This window comes from Notolepis coatsorum (assembly GCF_963971535.1).
Source record: "Notolepis coatsorum genome assembly, chromosome: 18".
Lineage (NCBI taxonomy): Eukaryota > Metazoa > Chordata > Actinopteri > Aulopiformes > Paralepididae > Notolepis > Notolepis coatsorum.
In genome coordinates this window covers 19,437,570-19,464,744 of record NC_140182.1, presented here as the reverse complement: position 1 = coordinate 19,464,744, position 27,175 = coordinate 19,437,570, and the positions used below count along the sequence as shown (strand labels likewise).

The 27,175-nt window shown below is 42.2% G+C and overlaps 1 protein-coding gene across 1 annotated transcript in view; it reads left to right on the top strand.

The window, feature by feature from the left end:
* gan (gigaxonin) overlaps positions 1 to 20,562 on the top strand; it is a 31,446-nt gene extending 10,884 nt beyond the window's left edge. Inside the window, exons 7-13 of the mRNA XM_084334429.1 lie at positions 3,490 to 3,611; positions 4,759 to 4,871; positions 6,114 to 6,263; positions 7,108 to 7,244; positions 8,741 to 8,875; positions 16,374 to 16,483; positions 18,904 to 20,562. Coding sequence (XP_084190555.1) covers positions 3,490 to 3,611; positions 4,759 to 4,871; positions 6,114 to 6,263; positions 7,108 to 7,244; positions 8,741 to 8,875; positions 16,374 to 16,483; positions 18,904 to 19,085 — 949 coding nt within the window. The 3' untranslated portion in view covers positions 19,086 to 20,562. The remainder of the gene's footprint in view (positions 1 to 3,489; positions 3,612 to 4,758; positions 4,872 to 6,113; positions 6,264 to 7,107; positions 7,245 to 8,740; positions 8,876 to 16,373; positions 16,484 to 18,903) is intronic.
* Positions 20,563 to 27,175: the final 6,613 nt, after the last annotated feature.

Below are 27,175 nucleotides of genomic sequence, written 5' to 3'. Positions count from 1 at the left end.
CAGGCTATTTTTGGATGGGCTCCGCCCATAAGCGCTTTGAGTGACAAGTCACCCCAGTTTGCGACTGGCAGACAGAGATAGAGATAGAGATAGAGAGAGAGAGACGGGGAGGGAGGGAGGTACACAGAGCATAAAGTTATCTCTCCACTGCTTCCCCTGTGCGGTCCAGGTTGTGTGTAAATGTGTGTGTGCCACTGCTTCCCCGCGGATCCAGGTTGTGTGTAAATGCGTGTGTGCCACTGCTTCCCCGCACACGGTTTGTTTCCCCCACAGAAGCTCCTGTCTCTCTATCCCTCTCTATCCCTCTCTCTCTCTCCCTCTCTATCTCTCTCTCGCTCGCTGTTCTCTGCCTGGCTCTGTTTGAGGAAGTGAAGATATTTCCACTCGCTCTGCTGTCACTGTCAACCATAGAGGGGGCGTTAGTTATGCAAATCACTAGTACCCTATTCACGTCAGCAATACCGTCGAATCAGAACGGCTTAGTTGAGTGAGGGAAGATCGCGTGAACTCGAGACTAGACTGATGAGTCAATATGGTAATTAGAGACACAGACCCATTGATACTAACCCCTATTGCTATAAAACATTGCTAAATACTGGAAAAAGCCATTTATAATGCATGTCCCCTTCAAGTAAATTATTTCCTTTTCTGCCTTGCTACCTAAGAGTAAACGAGCACCGTGCCAACCCACAGCTACCTGCACTAATGCTGTCAGATTGTCACCGTGCCAACGCACAACTACCTGCACTAATGCTGTCAGATTGTCACCGTGCCAACGCACAACTACCTGCACTAATGCTGTCAGATTGTCACTGTGCCAACGCACAACTACCTGCACTAATGCTGTCAGATTGTCACTGTGCCAACGCACAACTACCTGCACTAATGCTGTCAGATTGTCACCGTGCCAACTCACAACTACCTGCACTAATGCTGTCAGATTGTCTGTGAATGAGCAACTGAGTGGGTGAGTGAGCGATCCCAGTTTGCCATGCATAGCTGTAGTCTGGATGCATAAGCTGCCATTGGCCGACTATTTCAGTCAGAATTTTCCTCCCCTTCCGCTGTCTGCAACACTATTTTGCAAGGGCACCGTCATTGCTTAGCGCCGCCCAGGATGATTGTGATTGGTTTACACTTTAAAGAAATACAAACAAGCCAGAGCGTTCTTTCCTCCTATACCGGAATGACAACGGGTTCAGCCAGACCTCTCTCCAGAGCTGGCACAGTGCTAATGTAGTGTGGAGAGAAGTATGGCTATGTGAGACTAGAGAAAAAAAAGCAGAGGTTGTTTACTAGTCTTGTCTGAAGACTTCAAACCCTGGCCAAAACGGCAAAGAGTACATATCAAAGGGTTTCCCCCTTTTTTTGATGTCCTCTATACCTTTAAAGTTCCCTCCTAGTTGGTTCAAAGAAATAAACAAATTATTCTCTGGCTTCCTATGGAACAACAGAAAACCTAGAATCAGCCATAAAAAACGTATAAAACCAAGAAATAGTGGAGGAATAGGACTACCAGATATCCACCAATATTACATAGCATATAACTCAAGATACCCCTTGCAGTGGGCTTACAATAGTGTGAGACAGATTGGCAGCTGGGAATGGCTTGAAGAACAAATTATAGAAGAACATAACAAAGATCTATCTCTTTCAATGTTGTGGTATAACCCAAAAATCACTCCCAGACTGGACAATCCGCTTTTAGAATTTTCATGTGAAATAGTGAAAATCTTACATAAACGCCTGACCTTTAGTGGATATTCCTTACCATCATGTCCATTATGGAAAAACCCTTTGCTCTCTGCAGGAGGTAAAATCCTTAAAAATAATGTATGGCAACAACATAATATAACACAGGTGGGCCAAGTGATCGAAAGGGGAAATATGATACCTTTTAATGAACTTAAAACACAGTTTGGGCTGAAAGACACAGAATTTTTATCTTATTTACAAATACAATCGGTTATTAAATCATTGTTGTCTAAAGGCATAGCTATAGGAACAAACGGAGTCATGGAAGAGACATTAAGGGGAATTACAGGCAGGAAAGGCATTGTTTCTGCAATGTATAAACTATCATGTTCAACCACCCCTGATACCAATACCCAAACTAAAGTCCAATGGGAGCGAGACATGGGTATATCCATATCTGAAACACAATGGGAAGCAGCACTTAGGAATAGTACAAAAATATCAAAATGTGTTAGATATAAAATTATACAATTAAAGATACTACACAGGGCCTATATAACACCCTGTACATTGAATAAAATGAATCACACCCTACCCAAATTGTGCTGGCATGGGTGTGGAGTAGAGGGTACGCTCATGCACTTGCTGTGGCACTGCCCGCTTGTTAGGACATTTTGGTTGGACATTGCTGAGGACCTGTCAGTTACTCTCCAAATTGACATTAATCCTTGCCCTATAATGTGTATATTGGGTGTAAAAATGGACACTGCTCAAGCAAAGATTGTAAATAATACTGTAGCACTGGCTTTTCTAGCATGCAAACGGATTATTTTAATGAACTGGAAAGAACGCAAACCGAACTGCTTCACTATGGATAACTGGCGCAAGGACTTCATGGACTTGCTATCGATGGAACAGGCTGCTCTGTCTCTTCAAGAGAGTGATAGGCCCGATGGCCTTCAAGGTCCCCTGAACTTTATTAGATCACTATCTGGAATAAGTTTGTCTACTGAACCTTTGTAACGCTCTGCAACCCCCCCCCCCCCCCCCTCGCCCCTTGTTGTTATTGTTATTATTATCATTTCTTGTCTTGTTTTGTCGTGTATGTATTGTCTTGTTTGAGAAAAATAAAAAAAACTTTAAATATCAAAAAAGGTTTTCCCCCAGCGCCTAAATAACATTGGTTCATAAACATGTCAAATCCATACAAAGTCTGCAAAACCCCTTTTCCATAATATGTCCTTTAAGCTCAGGGTGGGAACAAACGGCAGCAACTGGAAGTGAGGGGGGTTTATGGGATATGTGATCGTGATTGTTCCAGCAATGGTCTCATTTGTTTATATTATACCAAGGTATCACAATCTAACAATGATGTATTTGGCTGTAAATGGTCCTTGTAGGAAGCTGTAAAGAGAGAACATAGAAGGAACTCAACTTGCACTTAAAGAGGATAATGACGACATGTATGTGTGAAACGCGGTGAGTGTCATTTATAATAAGATGCTTGTGCCCTAGGGATGTTCGATATTGGCTTTTTTTACCGATAAGGATAAGCGCTTAACGAAGAAACCCACTCCCATTTGCCAAAGGATAGTCTAACATCCCAATAAATACTTAAACCATGGAATTACACACTACAAATGTGTTACGTGGCCCTGCCCATAATGGCCCCAAACAGCCAACTTCAACAGACCCGTGCCCCCAACGGAAGAAGACGTTGAGATGAAGCCTGCAGCACCGACCAGGCCGCACCCAGTCAGCTCACATCCTTTTTGCTGCTTCTTTCTTGTACAGAAGTGGGAAGCCATCGGCGGCGACGCGCTGCATGTGTCCGCTCTACGACGCCAACCGACAGGCCTGGATCGACCTGGAACCAATGAGTGTCTGCCGCAAGTTTCACGGGGTGGTGACTGCCGGTTAGTTAGATCTCATTTCATAACATAAGATATTCCTTTATTGATCCCCTTGGGGGAAATTCGGGCGTCACAGCAGCATGGGGGAGGGGAGGTACAGGTATGGGCAGGGTAATGGACGAAAGACATAAATATAGGCGATACAATTTAATCTGAATATAAAAATGAGAAAAATAAACTGTGTAAACAAAGGTTCAGATGATGACCTGTATGCCCTATCGGTTATAATATATGTTACAATAAAATAAATATAGGCAATGGATAAAAAAAAGAAAGAAAGAAAGAAAATTGAATCTGGATATTATACGAGTAAAAGTATACAGTATACACAAGGTGCAGGTGAGGGTCTATACCCTAACTGGCATAATATGTTATAGTTTGTGCAGGATTTAGTGGTTAAGAGTCAGACACTCTTTAGTGGTCAGAGATCAGACATTCCAAATTGTTCTCAAGTTCTGCAGCTGTTAGTTCTCTTATAGCCCGGGGGCTTGGCGATACATAAAAATGCATATGATAATCATCTGGAATCTTTCCAATATTGATATATATCACTATATGTGAACAGTAATGTTTCACTGGACTCGGACTGAATCAAAAAGGTACAGGCATCTACCAGTCTGATACGAACAAGTAGATGATGATGAGCTCATTGGAGAGAAAACACAGAACATCATCTTAAGAGTCTAGTCTGTTCCTTTCGGCCATGGTATTTTTGGTGAATTATATGAATATGTACTGTTGGACTGTGGTAATTCCATGTACGAATAAATAAATGATGATGATGATGATGATGATGATGATGATGATGATGATGATGATGATGATGATGATGATCTGTCTGAGTGGTGGAGGTTTATACTAGTAGTGACACTGTGTCTGCTTTACATTGACCTCGTCAGGGAAGACCAAGAGATAACAAGAGTTACCAGCGTAGCAAGAGCAACTACTATGCGTCAGCACCACTGGGTTTTGGGGCCTTTTCATTTAAGAGAGTAGAACTAGCTGTCCTTCAATTCCTGAGACAGGAAGTCATACAGGGAAGAGAGACCGAGAGGGAGACATGTGAAAAATAGTTTCAAATGGCAGCACAATGACGAGAGCAGCTCCAGCAAATACAGTGATTATAACTTCCTGTTTTCTGTCCAATCAGAGGGATACCTGTTTGCGATGGGTGGCATGGATGAAACCAGGACAGTGCTGGATTGTGGAGAGAGATATGACCCTGATACGAACACCTGGAGCCCTATACCCCCCATGCTACAGGTATACTATACTGGTATTATATACCCCCCATGATACAGGTATACTATACTGGTATTATATACCCCCCATGATACAGGTATTTTATACTGGTATTATATACCCCCATGATACAGGTATTCTATACTGGTATTATATACCCCCATGATACAGGTATTCTATACTGGTATTATATACCCCCCATGATACAGGTATACTTTAGTATAATGTTTATAATAACTATCAAATGATGAAAAAGTGATTGACTCATTAAACACATTAAATACATGGTATAATGCATCTGTAGGATCTGTAGTAATGGTGCTTGACAAAATGGTTGGGGTAAGTAGTCATATGTAATGATAGGGTAAGTAGTCATAGGTACTTAGCTCTTTCTGATACTTAATAGGGACAGAAATCACCAGCATCAGCAACCAAACTATGATGATCTCCAACATGGTTTTCAGCGGCTTGAACACACTTTACAAACAGGCAACGTATTGAAACAAACTACTAGACAACTACTGACTTACTTATTGATGTCCTCTAGACCCGTCACAACTACTGACTTACTTATTGATGTCCTCTAGGCCCGTCACAACTGCTGACTTACTTATTGATGTCCTCTAGACCCGTCACAACTACTGACTTACTTATTGATGTCCTCTAGACCCGTCACAACTACTGACTTACTTATTGACTTCCTCTAGACCCGTCACAACTACTGACTTACTTATTGACTTCCTCTAGACCCGTCACAACTACTGACTTACTTATTGACTTCCTCTAGGCCTGTCACAACTACTGACTTACTTATTGATTACCTCTAGGCCCGTCACAACTACTGACTTACTTATTGACTTCCTCTAGACCCATCACAACTACTGACTTACTTATTGACTTCCTCTAGACCCGTCACAACTACTGACTTACTTATTGACGTCCTCTAGACCCGTCACAACTACTGACTTACTTATTGATGTCCTCTAGACCCGTCACAACTACTGACTTACTTATTGATATCCTCTAGGCCCGTCACAACTACTGACTTATTGATATCCTCTAGACCCGTCACAACTACTGACTTACTTATTGATGTCCTCTAGACCCGTCACAACTACTGACTTACTTATTGATGTCCTCTAGGCCCGTCACAACTACTGACTTACTTATTGATGTCCTCTAGGCCCGTCACAACTACTGACTTACTTATTGATGTCCTCTAGACCCGTCACAACTACTGACTTACTTATTGATGTCCTCTAGGCCCGTCACAACTTTGGCGTGGTGGCTCTGGATGGGATGATCTATGTGATGGGAGGAGAGAGTGACGGGCTGGAGCTGCTCACAGTCGAGGTGTTTGATCCTCACCTCAAAACATGGAAGATGCAGACCAGTATGACCATGGTCCGCAAGGTAGGACACATACACACACACACACACGACGCATAGGGCAACATAGAACATTGAAAGTTATCGTTGACCGTGTATACCAAATAGTCTGTCAAAATAACCTATCCTATATGTTATTATATATTTTTCCTTTTCATTATGATAAATTATTGTGGTGGCCATTATGGGACATGTATTGTTGTATTTATACTAGTATTATTGCAGTCTAGCCCAGCTAGTGATTACCAACTCATTAAACCAAGACTCAAGTACCAGTTACCACAACATTGTAATGTCAAGTCTTATACAGCTCAAATATTGCCAAAGATATAGCAAACATGAAGGATATAGACAGTGATCAGATGACACCATGGGATGCTCGATATTGGCTTTTTTACTGATACCGATATACCGATATTGTCCAACTCTTAATTTCCGATACCGATATCAACCGATACCGATATATGCAGGGTTTCCCCCCCCCAAAAAACTGAATAATTTCAGGTAATTAACATTACATATATCTTGTCATGGAATTAACACAACATTATGCATACTTTTGACAATAAATAAAATCTGAATTTGTTCTTACTTGCTTGCCTGGGTAAATAAAGGTGAAATAAATGTAAAAGAAAATCTTAATTTTTTTTTAAAACGGATACCGATAATTTCCGATATCACATTTTAATGCCAATATCGGCCGTTAATATCGGTAGGCCGATAATATCGGACATCCCTAATCATGACCCATTGATGATGACTCTTCTTTGAAACTGGGTGTCAGAATAACACATTATTCATTGTTAAACATACATTTTCACAAATCAACTGAACCGACACATGTTCTAACTTGCCCTCTTGTGTGCAGATTGGTTGCTATGCTACCATGAATAAGAAGATCTACGCGATGGGTGGAGGCTCCTACGGGAAGCTCTACGACAACGTGGAGTGCTTTGATCCACAGACCCTGCAGTGGACCAGCCTCTGTCCCTTGAAAGAGAGACGGTAAGATGTCTTCGAAGAGCGTTAAGGAAAGAACAGGTCAATCATGGGTGGAAGTGAATTGGAGGCGATGTCCTCATTGAAAATAAACACCATGTCATTGTGTTGGAGGAGGATGCATTGCTTAGTCCGACCTCTCTCCATACTAGTCAAGTCAAGAGTTTTATTTGTCACGGCATACAAGGCATACAGTGAAATGCGGGTGGTCATGCCCGCAGCGATTGTGCAATAATACAAGTACCGGTAATAAGAATAAGACATAACAGGTATAATGTACATAAAGTTTAAAATGCATGGTAAAAGACATGCTAAGGTCCTGCGATATATATCCCTGTTAAACTACGGATGAGGCACTGGGTCTTATGTACACTACTATACAATACTATACTATACAATATACAGTTATACTATATATCCTTATGCTATCTTGCTATATCCATCTATTGCTATACAAGAACCACTCTGTCCTTTTTATTTAATTTTTTTTATTATAATTTTTTTATAAAGTAAAGTGACCTTTTCATTGTGTAAAGTGACCGTTAGTGTGAGCGTGTGTGTGTGTGTGCGTGTGTGTGTGTTCGTGCTAAAGTGACTGTTAGTGTGTGAGCGTATACAGTATGTGTGTTGTGTGTGTGCTCATGTGTGCTTGTGTGTGGAGAGTTCAGTGTTCAAGACTCTGATGGCCTGGGGGAAGAAGCTGAGCCGAAGTCTCTGTCCTAGTTGCTGGTGTGCGCAGGCGTTTGCCTGACCAGCAGCAGCTTGAACAGGCTGTTGTTGGGGTGGTGAGGGTCTTTCCTTATTCTGCAGGCTCTGGATTTGCACCTCTTGTTATATAAGTCCTGCAGGGGTGGTAGTGCAATACCCGTAGTACGCTCAGCTCAGCGCACCACTCTCTGTAGGGCCTTCTTGTCCTGTGCCGTGCTGTTTCCATACCAGGCAGTGATGTTTCCAGTCAAGATGCTCTCTACAGCTCCGGAGTAGAAGGACTGGAGTATCTTCCCCGATACTCTGAACTTTCTTAACTGTCTCAGGTGGTAGAGGCGCTGCTTCGCCTTTTTTTACGACTGAGTCTATGTGTGTTGTTGTCCATGTCAGGTCCTCTGAGATGTGGACCCCCAGGTACTTAAAGCTGCTCACCCTGTCCACGGTAGCCCCGTTTATCCACAGTGGTGTGTGTGTCCCCTGCTATGTTCTCCTAAAATCCACGATCAGCTCCTTGGTTAGTACTACGTTAGTGCTGTGCCCGAGAGAATGTCACTACTGCACATGCGTCCGACTAAACGTCCCTGTCTGATTGTCTATTTGTCTGTGACTGAGTGAGAGACTGAGTGAGTGACCACAAGCCTAATGCTTGCACAGAGAAGAAAAGGATATGTATCTGCTTGTCTAACTCCAGGGTAGATGGCAAATAAGCGTCCCAAAATGTTGGCATGTTCCTTTAAATCGTTAATCATCTGCATCAGCACCAGTATTGATGGTGTTCCTGCTGTCCTCCTCAGGTTTGGCTCTGTGGCGTGCGGCGTGGGCCAGGAGCTGTACGTGTTCGGAGGCGTGAGGAGCAACGAGAGAGACGACCCAGAGCGCAGAACCATGACCACCTGCAAGTCAGAGTTCTACCACGACCAGATGAAGAGGTCAGACCTGTCACACAAAGAAATTATGATAAACTGTGTTACTTTATTGGGCAGATTTTCCTACTCAAGACATATTCTATAGGACCTACAGTACACGTAAAATAATAACAAACACCAGAATGTTTTGAAATGGTCCAACTTAGGGTGGCTGGGTAGCGCAGTGGACTAAGCACTCGCCTACCACCGCAGAGACTCTGGGATCGAATCCAGCTGTCAGCGGTACCTCCGGCTTGGTCAGTTGTCCCTACTAACGCAATTGGCAGTGTTAGCGGGTGGGAAGCCGGTGGGGTATGAGTCCTGGTTGTTGTAAACTGCGACTCCTACTGGTCGGTCGGGGCGCCTGTTCAGCAGGGAGGGGATCTGGGGGAAATAACGTGAACCTCCGCTCCCCCAGTGAAACTCCTCGCTGTCCGGTGAAAAGAAGCGGCTGGTGACTCCACATGTATCGGAGGAGGCATGTGGTAGTTCTACACCCTCCCCAGGCCGACAGTGGTGCAATGCGCGCAACGACCAGGAAGGGAATTGGCATAACGACTAAATTGGGACGGATGAAAAACAAAATACAGAAAGCCCCCCCAAATTTTTTTTATAGAAATGGTCCAACTTGTCAAAACGTCATTGGGAGTCTGTCTGCTTTCTGAACGCTGACTTGTTGAATCAAACGCGACTTTGAGTGAAACTGTTCGAATCAAGATGTCAGCATCCAGAAAAAAGACTGTTTTGACAAATCCATGTGCTCCAGTACCTTCCTTTTTGATGACTACTATGGTCCAAGTCTGAGTAGCACTGGTATTATATGATATAGTGTCACCCAAGGGATCTTAAGTTACTATACACTACAGTACGTTAATTTGACCGACTGTAGCTTGTGTAGCATAGCGTTACATGTTACAGCTGGGACCAGCAGCAACTGGGACCAGCCTTCTTTTACACAAGATAGTTCAAAATAAGGGCCCTAAATATTTGTCCAATTACTTCAATCGCTTCCGTGACAATCATACATATTCTACTAGAAGGAGCAGTACAGATTACTTATACTTCCTAAATTCAACACAGTAATGGGCACGAATACTATATATTTTTTTAACTTACATTTTTATTTGCAGTTTTTAAACATCCAAGACAATACATTTACTGACAAAATTATAAAAAAAAAATATCAAAAATACATTGTTTATTTACATTTCAATTTATTTTCTTGTTTCCTTTTCATTCTTCTGTGATGTTGTTTCCTTTCTTCCTATATTCCTCCCACTTTTCCAATTTTGACTCCAATTTCTCCTCTTGTAGCCTCAGCATATGTGTGATTCTCTCCATTTCCTATATCCCCTCTATTATCTCTATCCATTTTTCCTTCGTCTGTGTTTCTACCCTGTACCACAGTTTAGTCAATACTTTCTTGGCTGCTACTAATAGTATCTTAATCAGATCTTTGTCTTCTCCCTGAATTTCTTTCTGTGTCAAGTTCCCTAGGTATAGTACTTGACCTGTCTGGGGTATTTCATATCCTACTATTTCATTTATTATCCCTCCTATCTCCTCCCAATAGTTTCTTATTTTCTGACATTCCCAGAATATGTGTGTGTGGTTCGCTACTTCTTGCCCACATTTTCCCCAACATGGCTTCTGTGTTGGCATGTAATTGCCCTGTATTTCTGGTGTTATAAAGAATCTAATTATGTTTTTCCACCCAAACTCCCTCCATATCCTTGATCCTGTGGTTGCTTGTTGTATCTTACATGTGTTATACCATTCCTCCTCTGTTATCTCTATTTCTAATTCCTTCTCCCACTTTTCTTTTATATACAAGGTTGTAATTTCCTTACTGTCTGATACTGATATAACCCTCCCCTTCCTTCCTTCATATGTTTTTACCATTATCTTATTTATCCCATTCTGTTCTTTGTCTCTGTCTTGTTTTATTTCTTTGTTATAGTAATCTCTAATCTGTAAATATCTAAAGTGGTCTCTATTCTCTAGTCCAGATCTTTCTTTCAATTTTTGTAGAGTCTGCATCTCCCCTCCTTCTATCATTGTACATATTGCTGTTATACCCCCCCCCCCCATTCCCATCTTTTGAACCCATGGTCGTCTATCCCTGGTTTGAATTTGTTGTCTTGTGTTATCCATCTCAGTATCTTGGATTCTTTTTCTAGCTTGTATTTCTTTACTATTGTGTTACATATATTTATAGTGAATTTGGTAATTGGGTCTAGTAGTTGTTCCTGTCTTCTGAACAGCTCCCTATCTCCTATTAGTGCCTGCACTTTGAATCCCTCTCTTTTGGTTTCTATGTCTTTCCATTTGGCTTCATAATTCACATTGCACCAGCATGCTACTGTTCTAAGATGTGCTGCATAGTAATAGTCTTCTAAACTGGGTACTGCCATTCCTCCTTTCTCCTTTGGTAGTTGTAGAGTCACATATCTGATCCTTGGCCTTTTCCCCCCCAAATGAATCTTGATATCTGTCTATCCCATTATCTGAATTGTTTTTGTGGTATTAATATAGGTAAAGACTAAAATAGATATAATAACCTTGGTAATATGTTCATCTTAATGATTTCGATCCTTGAGCTGAAATCTAGGGGCATTACTGATTTTCTGATTAATCTGTGTATAATTTGCATCGTATAACCCCTCCACCCCTCTTGTAATGTTCACCCCTAGGTACTTGATCCTGTCCATGTTCCATTTAATTTTGTATTTTTCTTTGATCTCTATCGTTGGAGTGTAGTTCAGTGCTAAAGTCTGTGTCTTCGTCACGTTGAGTCTATACCCTGAGTAATATCCATATTCTGTCAGTAAATCCATCAGTATCGGGAAGCTTGTGTCTGGTTGTCTCATATATACTATCACGTCGTCTGCGAACAGTCCCAATTTATGTTCTGTTCCCCTTATCTCCACCCCTTTGATGTCTTTGATCTGTCTAATTAGTTGAGCCAGTGGTTCGATGAATACATCGAAGAGCGTCGGCGAAAGACAACAACCCTGTCTGGTAGCGCTCTCTAGTTTAATCCGGTCCATTAATCCTTGCTGTCGGTTCTTGATATAATGACCTAATTGTTTTCATAGCGTTTTTGTCTAATCCAAATTTCTCCAATACTTTATATAAAAATATCCAGCTCACACTGTTGAATGCTTTTTCTGCATCTAGGCTAACTAATACTGCACTTCCTCCTTCCTTTTGTATCTCCTCTACTATCTGCACTGTCTTCCTTATGTTATCCTGTGTCTGTCTTCCTTTAATGAATCCGGTCTGGTCTTCGTCTATAATATCTGTCATAAATGTCTCAAATCTTTTGGATATTATTGATGTATACATCTTGTAATCTACATTAAGTATGGTGCAGTCGTAATATGGGAACTGGTGACACGCCCATGCACGCACGCGCACGCATACATGTTCCCTCAGTTGCGCACAGAACAGATGATTATTATGCATAACAATGGAGATCAAGCAGCCCCCCACCTTCTCGTAGGTATCCTATTATTATGCAAAGTCTAGGTGAGAAGTGCCGGCCGGGTAGCTTTCTACAACGGCCGGGTACTTATCATTGCGCGCACTTCTGCCCTGAGTGACCTACTAATAACACGCTGTGTAACCGCGTGTGTGCACGACTGCATGCCTGGACACTGGTCTGAAACTGCTACATAGTTCTCTATCTTTCCCTTCTTTTGGAATTGTAGTAATTATGGCTTCTTTCCATGAGGGTGGCATTGTGCCTTCTTTCATCGTGTGTCTGAATGCTGCTTCTAATATGGGGCTCAGTTCCTGTCTAAATGTTTTGTAGAATTCAGAAGGGAATCCGTCGCTACCCGGTGATTTACTGTTCTTTGCTTTACTGATCGCATTCCCCACTTCCTGTTCTGTAATCTCTGCGTTTAATATTTCGTTCTGTTCCTTCCCTATCGATGGTAAATCTAGTTTTTCTAAAAATGTCTATCTATTCTTCTCCTGCCGCTATCGGTTGTGTGTATAGTTTCTTATAGTATTCTTCAAATGTCTTCTCTATTTCAGCTGGTTCTCTAGTGTCACATGTAATCCTGTGGTTCTTTCATGTCCGTCCAACATGTGTTTTTTCCCAACATATCTCTTGAATCTCCATGTCCTTTTTTATAACTTTTGGTATAATTATCTCGTATGTACTTTACCATCTTCGCATTGCATAAGTCATTTTCATGTTCACATTTACTTGTATTGTGTGTGTCATGTGTATACCAGTCCAATGTGTATTTCTCCCATTGTGTTTCTTGAATTTCCTTGTCCTTTTTTATAACATTTGTTGTAATTATCTCATACGTATTATACCATCTTATCTTTGCATAAGTCATTCTCATGTTCATATTCCCTCGTATTGTGTGTCACGTGTACTTCTGTGTTTCTTTCATATCTGTCCAACGTTTATATTGGTAAGTCTTTCATATTGATATTGTATTGTACTTATCCTTCCTTGGATCACCGTGTCCCCTCTTGTCTCCTCTCGTCTCCCCTTCCCTGTGTCTTTTTGTCGTTCTTCTCAGTTGATCCGCTTTGAATCAGTTCAGATCCCCGTCACCTTCCCGTCCTCCTCTCCTCTTCCTCGCCCCTCGACTCTGGTCCATCTGCGCGCCTTCTCCAACCTCTGCAGCAGCGTCGGTCTCTCTCCTTCTCCTCCCGGCACCTTCCATCCTCTCCGATTCATGTCCCTCGTCGCTTCCTGCACGTCGTTGTACACCTTGATGCCTTCTTTCCAATGGACCTTCAGCGTGGTCATTGGTGATTGAAATCTGATTCCTCTCTCTTTCAAAGCCTTTTTTATTTCTACATAGCTCCGACGTTTTACAGCCACCTCTGTTGAATAATCATGATCAAAGGTTATCCTCTGTCCCTCCATCTTCGTCTGCCAGGCTGCTCTGAGAATGTTTTCTTTGACTTCGAATTTCAAGAAATTAACTATAACTGCTCTCGGTGGTCTGTTTGTCTGTGGCTTCTTGCCGCCTGGGCCCTGTGCGCCCTTTGAATCTCTATCTTGGCGAGGTCTGACATTTCTAATTCTTTTCGAATGAGGTTGTCTACAATACATAATTGGTCATCGAGTCTCCTTCTATCCCTTCTCTCAGTCCCTATATTCGTATATTATTTCTCCTTGACCTCCCCTCCAAGTCCGTTAGCTTTTCTCTCATCGTGTTTTGTTGTTCGAGCGTCGCCATAAGAATTCCTTGTATTTCTGTATTCCATTCCTCCGTTTCAGCCGTCCTTTTTTCTAACATCCTTATGTCTTTCTCTTGTTTCTGTAATTTTTCATCAATTGTCTCAAGTCTCTTATTTATTTCTTCTCTGAGCTCGTCCTCCTGACCCTTCTTTAATTCTTCTCTGAGTCTGTCGATATTGTTCTGAATGTTCTGCGTGTTAGCTTGGTTAGCTATTGCGCTAGCTTGCATGCTAGTCTGTATGTTAGTTTGTAGCTCCTCAGCCCAGGTGGGCATCTCTGCCTGCGTCATGCTAGCTTGATTTACCTTCTGCGCCACTCCCTCGTGTCGATAACTTTTCTCCTGTGTTTGTATTTCTTCTGGGGTAGTTTTTTCTTTCTTTTGATCTCGTGTCCATCCTTCCCTTTCTCTTTTATCATTGAATTGTCACTTTTTATTTTGTTTTAGACATTTTTACTTCCTTTTTCGATGTTCTTTGACCGGGAGCTCTTTTCTTTTTCTTCTTTTTTTGATCCACTTTTTCCCCTTATTTTCTATTTTTCTCCCATCCCAATTTCGTATTTTCCAATTCTTCCCTCCCCTGTCTTGAACGTTGCTAGACTATGCCTCCCACTGGTCGGCTGTAGTGAGGATAGAAGCCTTGCATCACGTGTCCCCTCCGGTACACAAGGAGGCAGCCTGTCGCATCTTTTCTGAAGACTGAAGACTTGAGACTTTTCTGAAGACTGAGCTCATGGTTGTGGCCAAGCAGTCACTGCTCCGGAAGGTTGGAGACCTCCTCCTTGAAGTGGATGGCTGCCTAATCCACCCTTCCCCAGAAGTTCGCAACCTGGGCGTCATCCTGGACTCCACCCTCTCCTTTCATTCCCACATAAAAACAATAACCAAATCAGCTTTTTTCCATCTCAGGAACATTTCCCGACTCCGGCCATCTCTCCCCAACTCCGTAGCAGAGACTCTCATCCATGCCTTCGTCACCTCCCATCTTGACTACGCAAACTCTGTCCTCATAGGGCTACCCAGTAATGCCCTGAACAGGCTACAATATGTGCAAAATTCTGCTGCCAGGGTTCTCACCCGCACCAAGTCCTGGCACCACATCACCCCCACCTTCATCCACCTCCACTGGCTTCCAGTCAAGTCCCGCATCAATTTCAAGATCCTCCTCATCACCTACAAAGCCCTTCACTCCCTTGCCCCCCGGTACCTAGCGGACCTCCTCCATCCCTACATCCCGCCCCAGAGGCTGCGGTGCTCTGACTCCGGTCTCCTCTCCATCCCCACCACCAACATGCAGACTGTTGGTCCCTGAGCCTTCTCTGTGGCCGCACCCACCCTCTGGAACTCACTCCCTCCAAACATCTGTAGTGCTACATCCCTGCACTCTTTCAAATCCCAACTCAAAACCCACCTTTTCACCAAATTTGTAAATGACTCTGCCTGATTTCCCCTTTTTTTCATTCGTTTTCTTTCTTTCTTTCCTTTTGATCAATATTTTGTTATGTTGTTCCCTGTCCCCCTCCCTTAGCTGTTAAGCGCCTTGGGTCTCTTGAAAGGTGCTATATAAATTTAAGATATTATTATTATTATTTTCACCAGACAGCTCGAACTGTTAGTGGCAAGGAGTAACGCGTGGGAGGCTCATGCTGCCCCCGATACTTCCTGTTTCTGCTGAACAGGCGCACCAACCGACCTGTAGGAGTCGCTGTCCACAACGTCTAATCCCCACCCACCGGCTTTCCCACCCTCCAACACCGCCAATTGTGTTAGTATGACGGCAGGCCAAGCCGGTAGCAACGCCGAGAGCTGGGCTCGATACCAGCATCTCCTGCGTTAGTGGCGAGCGCCTTGCCCACTGTGCCACTCAGCCGCCCTGACCGGGAGCTCTTTTCAATGGCCGCCTACCCGAACATCTCAAACCGGAAGTCACGAATACGTTTTTTATATTCTGCGGCATTGGAGTGGAACAAGCTTCCAGTGGTCCTGAAAAGCATAGAAGAGGGGGGGAAGCTTTATACGTGCCACAAAGAAATGCCAGTGTACTGGTATAGTAGCCACGTCTAGGAAGGAGAGGGTAGGGCGTATCTGTCTATAGTCTCTTGTTAGTATGTGTAGAAGTTTAATACAGGTTCATGTTTTATGGGGATGTTCTATGTTTTATGTTGTCCATGTCCAAAATCAGGGACCATGGTGGAAATAAGTGCTTGCACTTTCTCATGTTTTTATCCCTTGGATGCCGTCTTTTACTCCACAATAAAAATCAATCAATCAATCAATCAAATGTTGGGCTGTGTGTTTGTGTCCAGATGGATGTACCTGGACGACCAGAGCCTGTGCATTCCAACCAGCTCCTCCTTCGTCTACGGAGCTCTGCCCATCGGCCCCAGCATCTATATCGTTGGTGACTTAGACAATGGTCAGTCAACGCACACCTTACCAACCTGTGTGCATTTTTTACTTAACACATTACATATTACACAGAGGCCTCAGACCAAACATCAGTGATGTGCGTTTGTAATCCGAGATGTGTCAAACCCTATATAGGGTGCATGAGAATACCCCGTATAGATCTTGTGAATGTGTAATGTGTCCCAATCTAAACCAATTTCACACTTAAACAAATCACTCAACACCTCTCTTTAAAGGAAAACTCCAACATTTTGGGAAATTAGCTTATTTGCCATCTACCCTGGAGTTAGACAAGAAGATACATACCTTTTTCGTCTCTGCATGCAGTAGGAGTAGGAAGACGCGCACCGTTAGCCTAGCTTAGCGTCAGTCACTGGAAGTAGGTTCCTCCGTTAGCCTAGGTCTTGTTTGCCGTCCTCTCCTATCTCTCCTCTGCTCTCTGCCTCCATATGGGGCTGCGTGCTGTTTACACACACAAACACACACACGCACACACGCCACTCGAGCCACTCATGCACACACGTGCACGCACGCTCTCTGCTCGCGACAAGTACCTGCCCGCCCATGCTCAGTGTTGGGAAATAGGCTAACGGAGGAACCTACTTCCAGTGACTGACACTAAGCTAGGCTAACGGTGCGTGTCTTCCTACTCCTACTGCATGCACAGAGACGAAAAAGGTATGTATCTTCTTGTCTAACTCCAGGGTAGATGGCAAATAAGCTAATTTCCCAAAATGGAGTTTTGGGAATGGATTTTGGAGAATGGAGAACTTATTTTACAGACTGCAAAATTAAAAAGTGATTTTGTGGGTTTAGCAAGGTGTGGTGGCATGTGTTTATGAAGGTGTGTACTTAATAAATTAATCTGATTTATCCGATACTGTAGGGTACCATCTGAAATACGTGGCATTTACACATATTTACATTATGCCTCAAGGACAACAATTGATAGACCAGATTGCACAATAAGGGCTGCACGATTCTTGCTAAAATGTCACGTTTTTCGCTTTAAGAATTGAGATCACGATTCTCTCACGCGATTCTTGTATTTACAATAAAATCATATATTGCACCTTTTCATTCATTCTGTGCCAAAAATGCAAAATTACATGTTTGCTCGACAAGCGTTGAGTGCCAAAAACGAGATATTACGTTTGATCTTTTTACTTTGATCCCTGCTCTACAGACTTGCCTGGAGCGATCTGCATCATTTTGGCGCACTCACATACACTAGAACTGCAATGCCGATCGACTATCACCAGGTGGCAGTATCGTCCGTGTCTGAACTGGAATGGCTTGGGGTTGATAGACAGCCTCACTTTTTTTTCTTGGTAGGGACCCCTCCTCCTGCTGGAACAGAAATGCACATTGATCGCCTCGAAATTCCGTTGCCTAAGCGTATTTGACCATCGAAACGTGTATAGACATATACACTGGTAATCGCGATGGTGATGCGATCACTTGGAATTATTCTTCTTGGAATACCTTCTGGCCAAGGTAAGGTACATGCTATGTCTATTTTACCGAATCTGAAACGTGTTTTTCTAAGATCACAGTTCTGTGTTTCACCGGACGAAAAACATGCTCGGCAAACATGATCACAGTTTTGAGTTAAAACGACCCCCCTTGATGATTTTGTGAAGGTACATATATACATGTCATATACCTCAGGGGATCAGCCAGAATGGTTTGGGTTTATTGCACATAACATAATGTTTTATCTCGCGATCTATGAAAAAAGACTGGATTATCTTGGAAATGCGCGATGTTTAGCGTGTAATAAACTACAAACTACAGCGTGTGGAAACAAACTATTATTCCCATGTTGCACTACAAGTAATGTTTGTCAAAATGAGCCACACCATGTCTCCACAGCTATAATACAGAACACACACACAGCTTTGCAAACATAGTGAAACGACCGCGGAAACTACTATAAAGCTGGCATTCTAGCGGTAAAGATAAGCGATACACGTGGCACTCAAGGTGTTAACAGACAAGTCAACATAACATGTCATTATTATCACTTATTATTATTATTATTATTATTATTATTATTATTATTATAACATAACATATCAAAGTGCTTGACTTAAACGTAAACATAACATATATGTGCTTGACTTAAACTTAAGTCTCTTGTAACATACAAAATAACTCGAGTCAGAATCGTCATTTAAAAAAGTTAAGTAAAAAGTAAAAAAAAATCATATATATATTTTTTTAATCATAATTTAGAAATGAGATTGTCTATGAATCGAGATCGCAATTTTTTTTCCGATTAATCGTGCAGCCCAAATACAAGAGTATTAAAAAAATAAACTCTTAGGAATAGTGCACTGCATGGGTCTTGCCCTCAGTTATCACGACCAGACACGGAGGAGCCAGTCGTGTGTATGAATATTCCCCTCTTCCGTCTGCACACAGGAAACACCTTCGACTACATCCGGGAGTTCCGGCGCAGCACCGGGACGTGGCACCACGTCAAGCCCATGACTCCCCGTGACCTGGCCAAGACGTCCTGCGCCACCCTGCGCATCGCCAACTGTCGTCTGTTCAGGCTGCAGCTGAAACAGGGCATGTTCCGAATCAGGGTCCCTCCTACTTAGGGACCCTAGTCCCTCATACTTAGGGACCCTACCGAGTGTCCTCGGCTCACGCACTTGCACGCTCGCACACTTGCACACTGGTATACCTCCGTTTGCGGTTAAGGGATGTATGGATTTTAAATTGACTTTATTGGATAGACATTGAGGAGTGGGGTACTCTACCTCTGTTGGGGCTGTTGGAGATGTGGGTTTTTCTTGTGGAAATGTCTTTTTCCTCTGGTCAATTACAGTATGTTGCTGTTTAGCTTGATGGGGAATCAAGTTAATTCTAGACACTTTTTATTACAACATGTTTACTGCTGTTCTTTTTAATAAGTAACGCTGCTTCTGTCTTTGTTCTTTTAATTGTGTAACCGGTAAAACAAGGGGTTTGCTCTATCTTATGTTCTTCTTATTGGCGTTCCCCTGTCGTCGGGTTTGAATGTCTACTGCCCATCTTCTGATTGTTTGAGTTTTTGCAGACTTTGAATAAATAAATGGGTGATGGATGATCTGAAACATTACAGATTCTCACGTGAACACCTAGACATTTCCAGTCATGGAAATTGTGAAATATCACAGGGTTACAGGCAGTGGTGCAGTGCTCAAGGGACGCGGTCGCGTGCCGTTCACGCACATGCACGCGTTTGCACGCACATGCACTCGCACACAAAAATGCGTTTCACAACTTTCACTCGACTCGTCGTGCCGTGCGCAAAGTACCTGGCTACTTGTCTTTGCATAACAATAGCATAACAAAGAACGAGAAGAGCAAAACCAAAATACAAGCCCTGTACCAATTGGTGGGGGTTTGCTTGAGCTGTGGAACCTCTCACTATGTGACAAATGGTCCCGACTGGAAGGATGAGACATTTCGTAAGTTGTGCTTCAGAAGGAAACTGTCCTCCTGGAAGATAAGGGTGTTGTACAGAGGGCTAACATTTTCAAATATTGATTAAATAGCTTTGATAAAGCAGGTCTTACTGTACCCATTGGTGGGGGCTTGCTTGACTGTTTTGAAACCACTCTGTTGTGAAACAAATTACAAGTTACATTGTTAATTTAGTTTGTATTTACTTTTCTAGTTTAAGTTAATTCAATTAAAGAAATTGTAACTACAATGTAACTACAATTACATTTAAAACATTGTTTGTTTTTCCACCATATATGTTGACAATATAATTTCTTTATATATTGAAGGCTACATCCTGCTACCTTTTTCAGCTTCTTTATTTCAAGGCAATATTTACAAAAACTAAACTAAAACTAGTAATTTCCTATACAAACATGTTTCCTACTATTTATGCACATAATAATCATAATGCTGCATTATGCATTTATTTTGCATTTATTTTAAATTCTTTGGACTTGGTGTTTTTGTTTAGTTCTTGACTTATTGTGATGTTTCTTCTTGACTTGTTTAAAGAAGACGTGTCCGGCCCATGGGGACATTAACGTGTGTTGTCGGGCCTTACAAATACATTTGATTTTATTTGAATGCTGGTCGGAGCTGTTCTGTGCACAGGCAAGGGAACATTTATGCACATGCGTGAGGGGTGCGCGTGCACGTGACGTCATTAAAACACAGTGCAACCCCTTATGAATTCACCACTGCACCACTGGTTACAGGTCTCTGTCAAAAGTGAACAGAAAGGCCCACTAATACTTGAGTAGCCATAAGCCATAGTAATGTAACGACCCTGGGATTTGGGGTGACTGGTCAGCCGAGCTGTCACTCTGCACTCTACCAACTTTGGGCTGGCGGCAACGCTATTGGTCGCACAAGCCCGGGGTTTGTAGAGGGGAGGGGGGCGGGGGCTGACCTGGGGTAAAGGTATAAGAGGGTGTGGCACCTAGCGTGCGCTCTCTTGGCAGTATGGGAAGTTCAGAGCAGACCAGCTTGGGCAATGACAGGTGATGCACCCAGTATTGTGACTGTAACCAAAGAACTGCAAATAAAACCATAACGTGAGAACTAACCCCCCTGAGTCGGTGAGTCGTCAATAACGTGAAACGTTACAGTATTAACCTTTTAGCGTTCACTGCCCCCATCCCCCAGCACCCCACGTCATTTAGACATCGCCAAATACTATAGCTGTTTAAACTACCAATGAAGGGATAAACAAGATTCTGTCTTGTTAATTTGTGTCCCTATAGATGTAGTGTAGAGCTAGGTTACGATGCATGACAATTTTTTTTTAAATAAATGTAATATTAAATTAATAAATATATTATTTAAAATACATTTTCATAACCTTGCCTAATCTTTTTATAAATGTAATATTAAATTAATAAATATATTATTTAAAATACATGTTCATAACCTTGCCTAACCAAAAATAAATCCTATATCTGGACATTGGCTAAATGTTGTCTGACCCATCCTGCACTCGGGCCACACATTAAAATACCACACAATCAACTCCCATACTGTGGGGTGTTGTATGGTGAAAAGGATCATCAAAGAAAGAAAGAAAGAAAGTAGAGTGTGGAGCAGAGGCAAGAGTAACCCCCCTTCCTCTCATCCTGGTAATGGTGTAGCTGGGCTTTATGCCGTAACCCGGTGTACCCAATGTCCAATGAGCTGACCACCCACTGCTGGGCATCTGCAACACAAGAGAGAAGACGGAACACCGCCCAGTGGCCAAAAGAGCCGGGGTCGTCACAACATGAAGTCTATCTAACTATCAAGGATGAGTTTGAGAAGCATTTACACACTGGGTTCTTTCAAAGACACAACAAGTTATCAGCAATCTCATTTGACCAAGCCCATGAACAGGAGAACAAGATAGTGAAAGGTTCATGTGGTGCAGTTGGGCCGACAGAAAACCCAAATGCTTTCAGACAATGGATGCCATCAGGACCAAGATGGCAAGATTGCTGAAGGAGTTTGAGGAGGAATATCTTCCCCCTAAAGATGATGGAGAGGATCCTAAACACCAGGGACGTGCACAGGACTTTAGAGGGGCAGGTGCTCAAAGGCTGAAAAGGGCACTGGGCCTGTGCTATTTTTGGGGGCCCTTTTTGGGCGGGGATGGGCCTTTGTATGCTTTTTGGGCGGTTTTGGTGATCAAATATTGAATATTGAACTATAATAATCAGTGCAGGAGCTCACTTATCCTTGGAAGACACTTTTATCACTGACTTAAAAGGCCCATACATCTCCATAAATGTTCAGGGCGGAGGGAATAAGTGCTTACCCTACAGACCCCAAGTCTGTTAGGACAGCAGACTCGGTTGGCACTGCTCAAAACTTACCTTTTTAAAATAGCTTTTAAATGAATTATTATCTTTATTTCATCGTCTTATTTTTCATTATTTCTATAAATTTGACTTAAATATTTTATTATAATTTGTATCATTGTTTTATGTAGTTTTTTATCATTTTATTTGTTCTTTTTTAATGTCAACATATTATTTAAATTATTCAAATAGAACTCAAACATGTTCCGTTGTGATGTCACCAGTGTTGGGCAAGTTACTTTTAAAAAGTAACTAGTTACAGTTACTAGTTACTTCTTCCAAAAAGTTACTAAATTACTTACTCAGTTACAAATTATAAAAGTAACTAGTTACTTCAGAAAGTAACTATTGCGTTACTTTCAAGTAAATTTGTTACATAAACAACATACACAAATCTAAACTATTTTAATGTTGCTGTGGGACAAAGTGAGACTAGCCTCCAATCAAATGCCATGTATGTAGATATTATAATTACTATGTTTATATAGTGGATCATACAAATACAAACACAATAGATGTTTTGGAACTTTTGATATGTATTGCCCCTCAACAGGCCACAACTGGGTAACATTAAATGATGCTTGTTAAGCACTATACCAAAAATAAATAACAAATATATACTGATTGATTGAACATTTTAATTAACAGATTGCAGAATGGGTACAGTACAGCTCAATACACACAATTGTTAAGGGGATGCAGACCAGAGAGACTTTCGCCTTGTTTACATCAGGGTCCCCCATTTTCAATTCATGACATTTATGACATACACAGCATACAGATATAAGAATCTAATCTAATCATCTATTCTAAACTAATCTAATCATGACATTTAACACTAGCACAGCCGACAAGGGGTCAAATGACCCCTAGGCATTTTCAATAAATGTATCCTCGTCACTCGGTCGAGCTCCAGCTCTGTCACTCAATGACAGTCTGTCGTTGACTGCTCGCTTGTGTTGTTTGTTGGATTCGTTTTGGATTATTTGGGCTCGCCAAACAAACTATCAAAACGTACACAGAACCGCGGTCTGTTGTTGACTGAGTCGCTTGTGTTGTCGCTGTGTGTCAGACTCTGGATTCTTTTGAACACCCACCCACCTCTACCTCTGATTGGCTTACCATGACATTTTACTCAACCTCAGCCAATCGCGCACTGCCCACTAACCAGGGAAAAAAGTATTGCTTCTCAGCGCAGAGATCTGTCTGATCTGAAAAAAACAGCTTCAATCATAGTAACGCACCGCATTTTTTGGCAGTAACGGTAACAGCGTTATTAAGATTGGAAGAGTAATCCGTTAGATTACTCGTTACTGAAAAAACTAACGCCATTATTCCCATCACTGGATGTCACAGTATGATGTCATAATAGAACATTCTACAACATTTGTGATGTCACAGTATGATGTCATAATCAAACATTCTAGAACATTCGTGATGGCACCGTATGATGTCATAATAGAACATTCTAGAACATTTGTGATGTCACAGTAATGATGTCATAATCAAACATTCTAGAACATTTGTGTACAGTATATATTCAACAATTGTGTGTTTAAATTTTTGGGAGTTTGGTTTGACGAAAGATTGAATTGGGCTGTTCATATAGAGAAAATCCTGGCAAAGTGTGAAAGAATAGTGAATGTGCTGAGAAGTTTGGCTGGGAGTGGGTGGGGAGCGGATAGAGAGACCACGTGCATGATATACCAGGCGATGATCAGGTCAACAATTGATTATGGTTGTTATGTGTACGGCTCTGCGGCCAAGTCTAATTTGCGAAAGCTGGATGTGCTTCAGTGCAAGGCTCTGAGAATCTGCTTTGGAGCTTTTAAGACCACCCCTGCTTCAGCACTATTGGTGGAAATGGGGGAGTTGCCCCTAAACCTGAGGAGAGTAAAGTTAGGGCTACAGTACTGGGCAAAATTGAGTGGGACAAGTCTGTCCTTCCCAGCTAGGTGTTTACTTTCAGGAGATGGGGATAAGTATAAACCTTTTTTGGCCAGTATTGATCAGTGGGCCAGGAAGTTGAGATTGCATCAGGGGGGAGTGGCGGAGCACACTCGGTGGCTATCAGTGCCATTTTGGCTAGTGCCTGATCGAGTCATTGAACTTAGGTTCTTGAAGGAGGAGGATAAGGGCGAGATTGTGGAGGAAATAGAGAGGTTCCTTCTGGAATCAGGGGCTCTGGAGGTGTACACTGATGGCTCTGTGGATCCTGAAAGTGGGAGGGCAGGATTTGGGTGGTGGGTGCCTCGGTTAGGGATCGGTAAGGGACAAAGAATATCCGATGGCAGCTCAGTATTTGTGACAGAGTTGCTTGCCATCCTCTGGGCATTGTGGTGGGTGGAGGAAGTGGGACCAAGCCAGGTGATTATATGCTCTGACTCGGCTGCTGCACTGATGGCTCTGAGTGCAGGTGGGTCTAAAGCTCGCCCTGATCTCATTCAGGAAATAATGTTGGTTTTATATAGGATTGCGAAGGCAGGCTGGTCAGTGGAGTTTTGTTGGGTCCCGGGGCACGCTGGGATTGCGGGGAATGAGATGGCTGACTCCCTTGCCAAACAGAGCCTGGGAAGGGAGGAAGAGATAGGTATTTCAATGGGAAGAGTAGAACTCAGAGATAAGATAAAGAAAGGAGTTGAGGCTGAGTGGCAGGATGAGTGGGAAAGGGGGACCAAGGGAAGGCACTATTTCTCTGCAGCCTCGGGTCAAGATCAAGGTGGAGGGATATGGGTCAAGGAGTGATAGGGTGAAGATGTGTAGACTGAGGCTGGGGCACTGTGGGTTGAACAGTAGCTTGTGCATTGTGGGCAAACATCCAGATGGGGTGTGTGAATGTGGAGAGACTGAAACTGTCGGGCATGTCTTCCTAAAATGTGAAAGGTATAGGAAAGAGAGGGAAATCTTTTATAAAAGTCTGGTAGAGCTGGGAGTCTCTTCCTTCTCTCTTAAATCATTCTTTGGCATGGATAATGAGAACCACCAGTTGATCACAGAGGCAGTGCTGACATTTCTGCATGCTTCAGAGTTGTACCAGAGGATATAGCGTTAGTGTATGTATTAGTATTGGACAGGCAAGAGGAGCAGAGAAGAAGGAGAAAGTGTGAGTTGAAGAGGCCTAAAGATGGAACACCACTAGTGTAGTATAAGAAATGAGGAGGGAAGAAATACGCCAAGAAAGAAGAAGAAGAAGAAGAAGAAGAAGAAGAAGAAGAGATCATCAAAAGAAGTGCGGAGGGCAGTAATACGCCACGATGCGTCTACTCTGCCGGAAATTCAAAAGAAGAAGAAGAAGAAGAAGAAGGAGAAGAAGAAGAGCCCATAAAAAGAATTGCGGAGGGCAGTAATACGCCACGATGCGTCTACTCTGCCGGAAATTCAAATAAGAAGAAGAAGAAGAAGAATATCTCAGATCTCAGACAAGACAAGCGGCGGCTATTTGTCTGTAAGCTTGAATATATTCTGTAGATACAATTTAAAATCCCCACATGGAAAAGGAAACAATGTCTTGTACAATCCTTAATGAGCTGCGTCTGGAGGGAAGGTTCTGTGATGTGGTTATTAAAGTCAACAGCATTGAGTTGAATGCCCACAAGGCCCTCCTGTGTGACTGCAGCGACTATTTCAGGTAAGTTTAGCTTGGTTCAGGTTAGCTTGCTTCAGCTTAGCTTGGTTTAGGTTAGCTTGGTTCAGGTTAGCTTGGTTAGTAAACAGATACCATACTGTACTTTTACTGTAAACAGATACTATACAGTACTTCTACTGTAAACAGATACTGTACTTGTACTGTAAACAGATACTACACTGTACGTATACTGTAAAAAGATACTATATTGTACTTCTACTGTAAAACATATACTATACTGTACTTATACTGTAAAAAGATAATATACTGTACTTCTACTGTAAACAGATAATATACTGTACTTCTACTGTAAACAGATACTATACTGTACTTCTACTATAAACAGATACTATACTGCACGTCTACTGTAAACAGATACTATAATGTAATTTTACTGTAAACAGATACTATACTGTACTTATACTGTAAAATATACTATACTGCACTTCTACTGTAAACAGATACTATACTGTACTTCTACTGTAAACATATACTATACTGCACTTCTACTGTAAACATATACTATACTGTAATTCTACTGTAAACAGATACTATACTGTACTTATACTGTAAACAGATACTATACTTCTACTGTAAACATATAATATACTGTACTTCTACTGTAAACAGATACTATACTGTACTTCTACTGTAAACAGATACTATACTGTACTTCTACTGTAAAATATACTATACTGCACTTCTACTGTAAACAGATACGATACTGTACTTCTACTGTAAAAATATACTAAACTGCACTTCTACTGTAAACATATACTATACTGTACTTCTACTGTAAACATATACTATACTGTACTTCTACTGTAAACAGATACTATACTGTACTTCTACTGTAAAAAGATACTATACTTCTACTGTGCTAAGACCCTATACTTCTACAGTGAAAATATATGACTACACAGGACAGAATGTTGCTTACTGTTTACTCATCAGATATCTCTATACTCTGCGTCCCACAGAGCCCTCTTCACTCACTGGAGCGACTCAGAGAAAGCAGTCTACACTATCCCTGGGGTGTCCCCGGGTATGATGCAGCTCATCATAGAGTACTCCTACACACGCTTTGTGCTGGTGACAGCAGAGAACGTGGAAGAGCTTCTGGTGGCTGCAGACCAGCTTCTCGTCACTGGCATAGTAGGAGCGTGCTCTGACTTCCTAGAAGGCCAGCTGTCTCTGGAAAACTGTGTCGGCATCTGGAGGTTCACAGACATCTACAACTGCC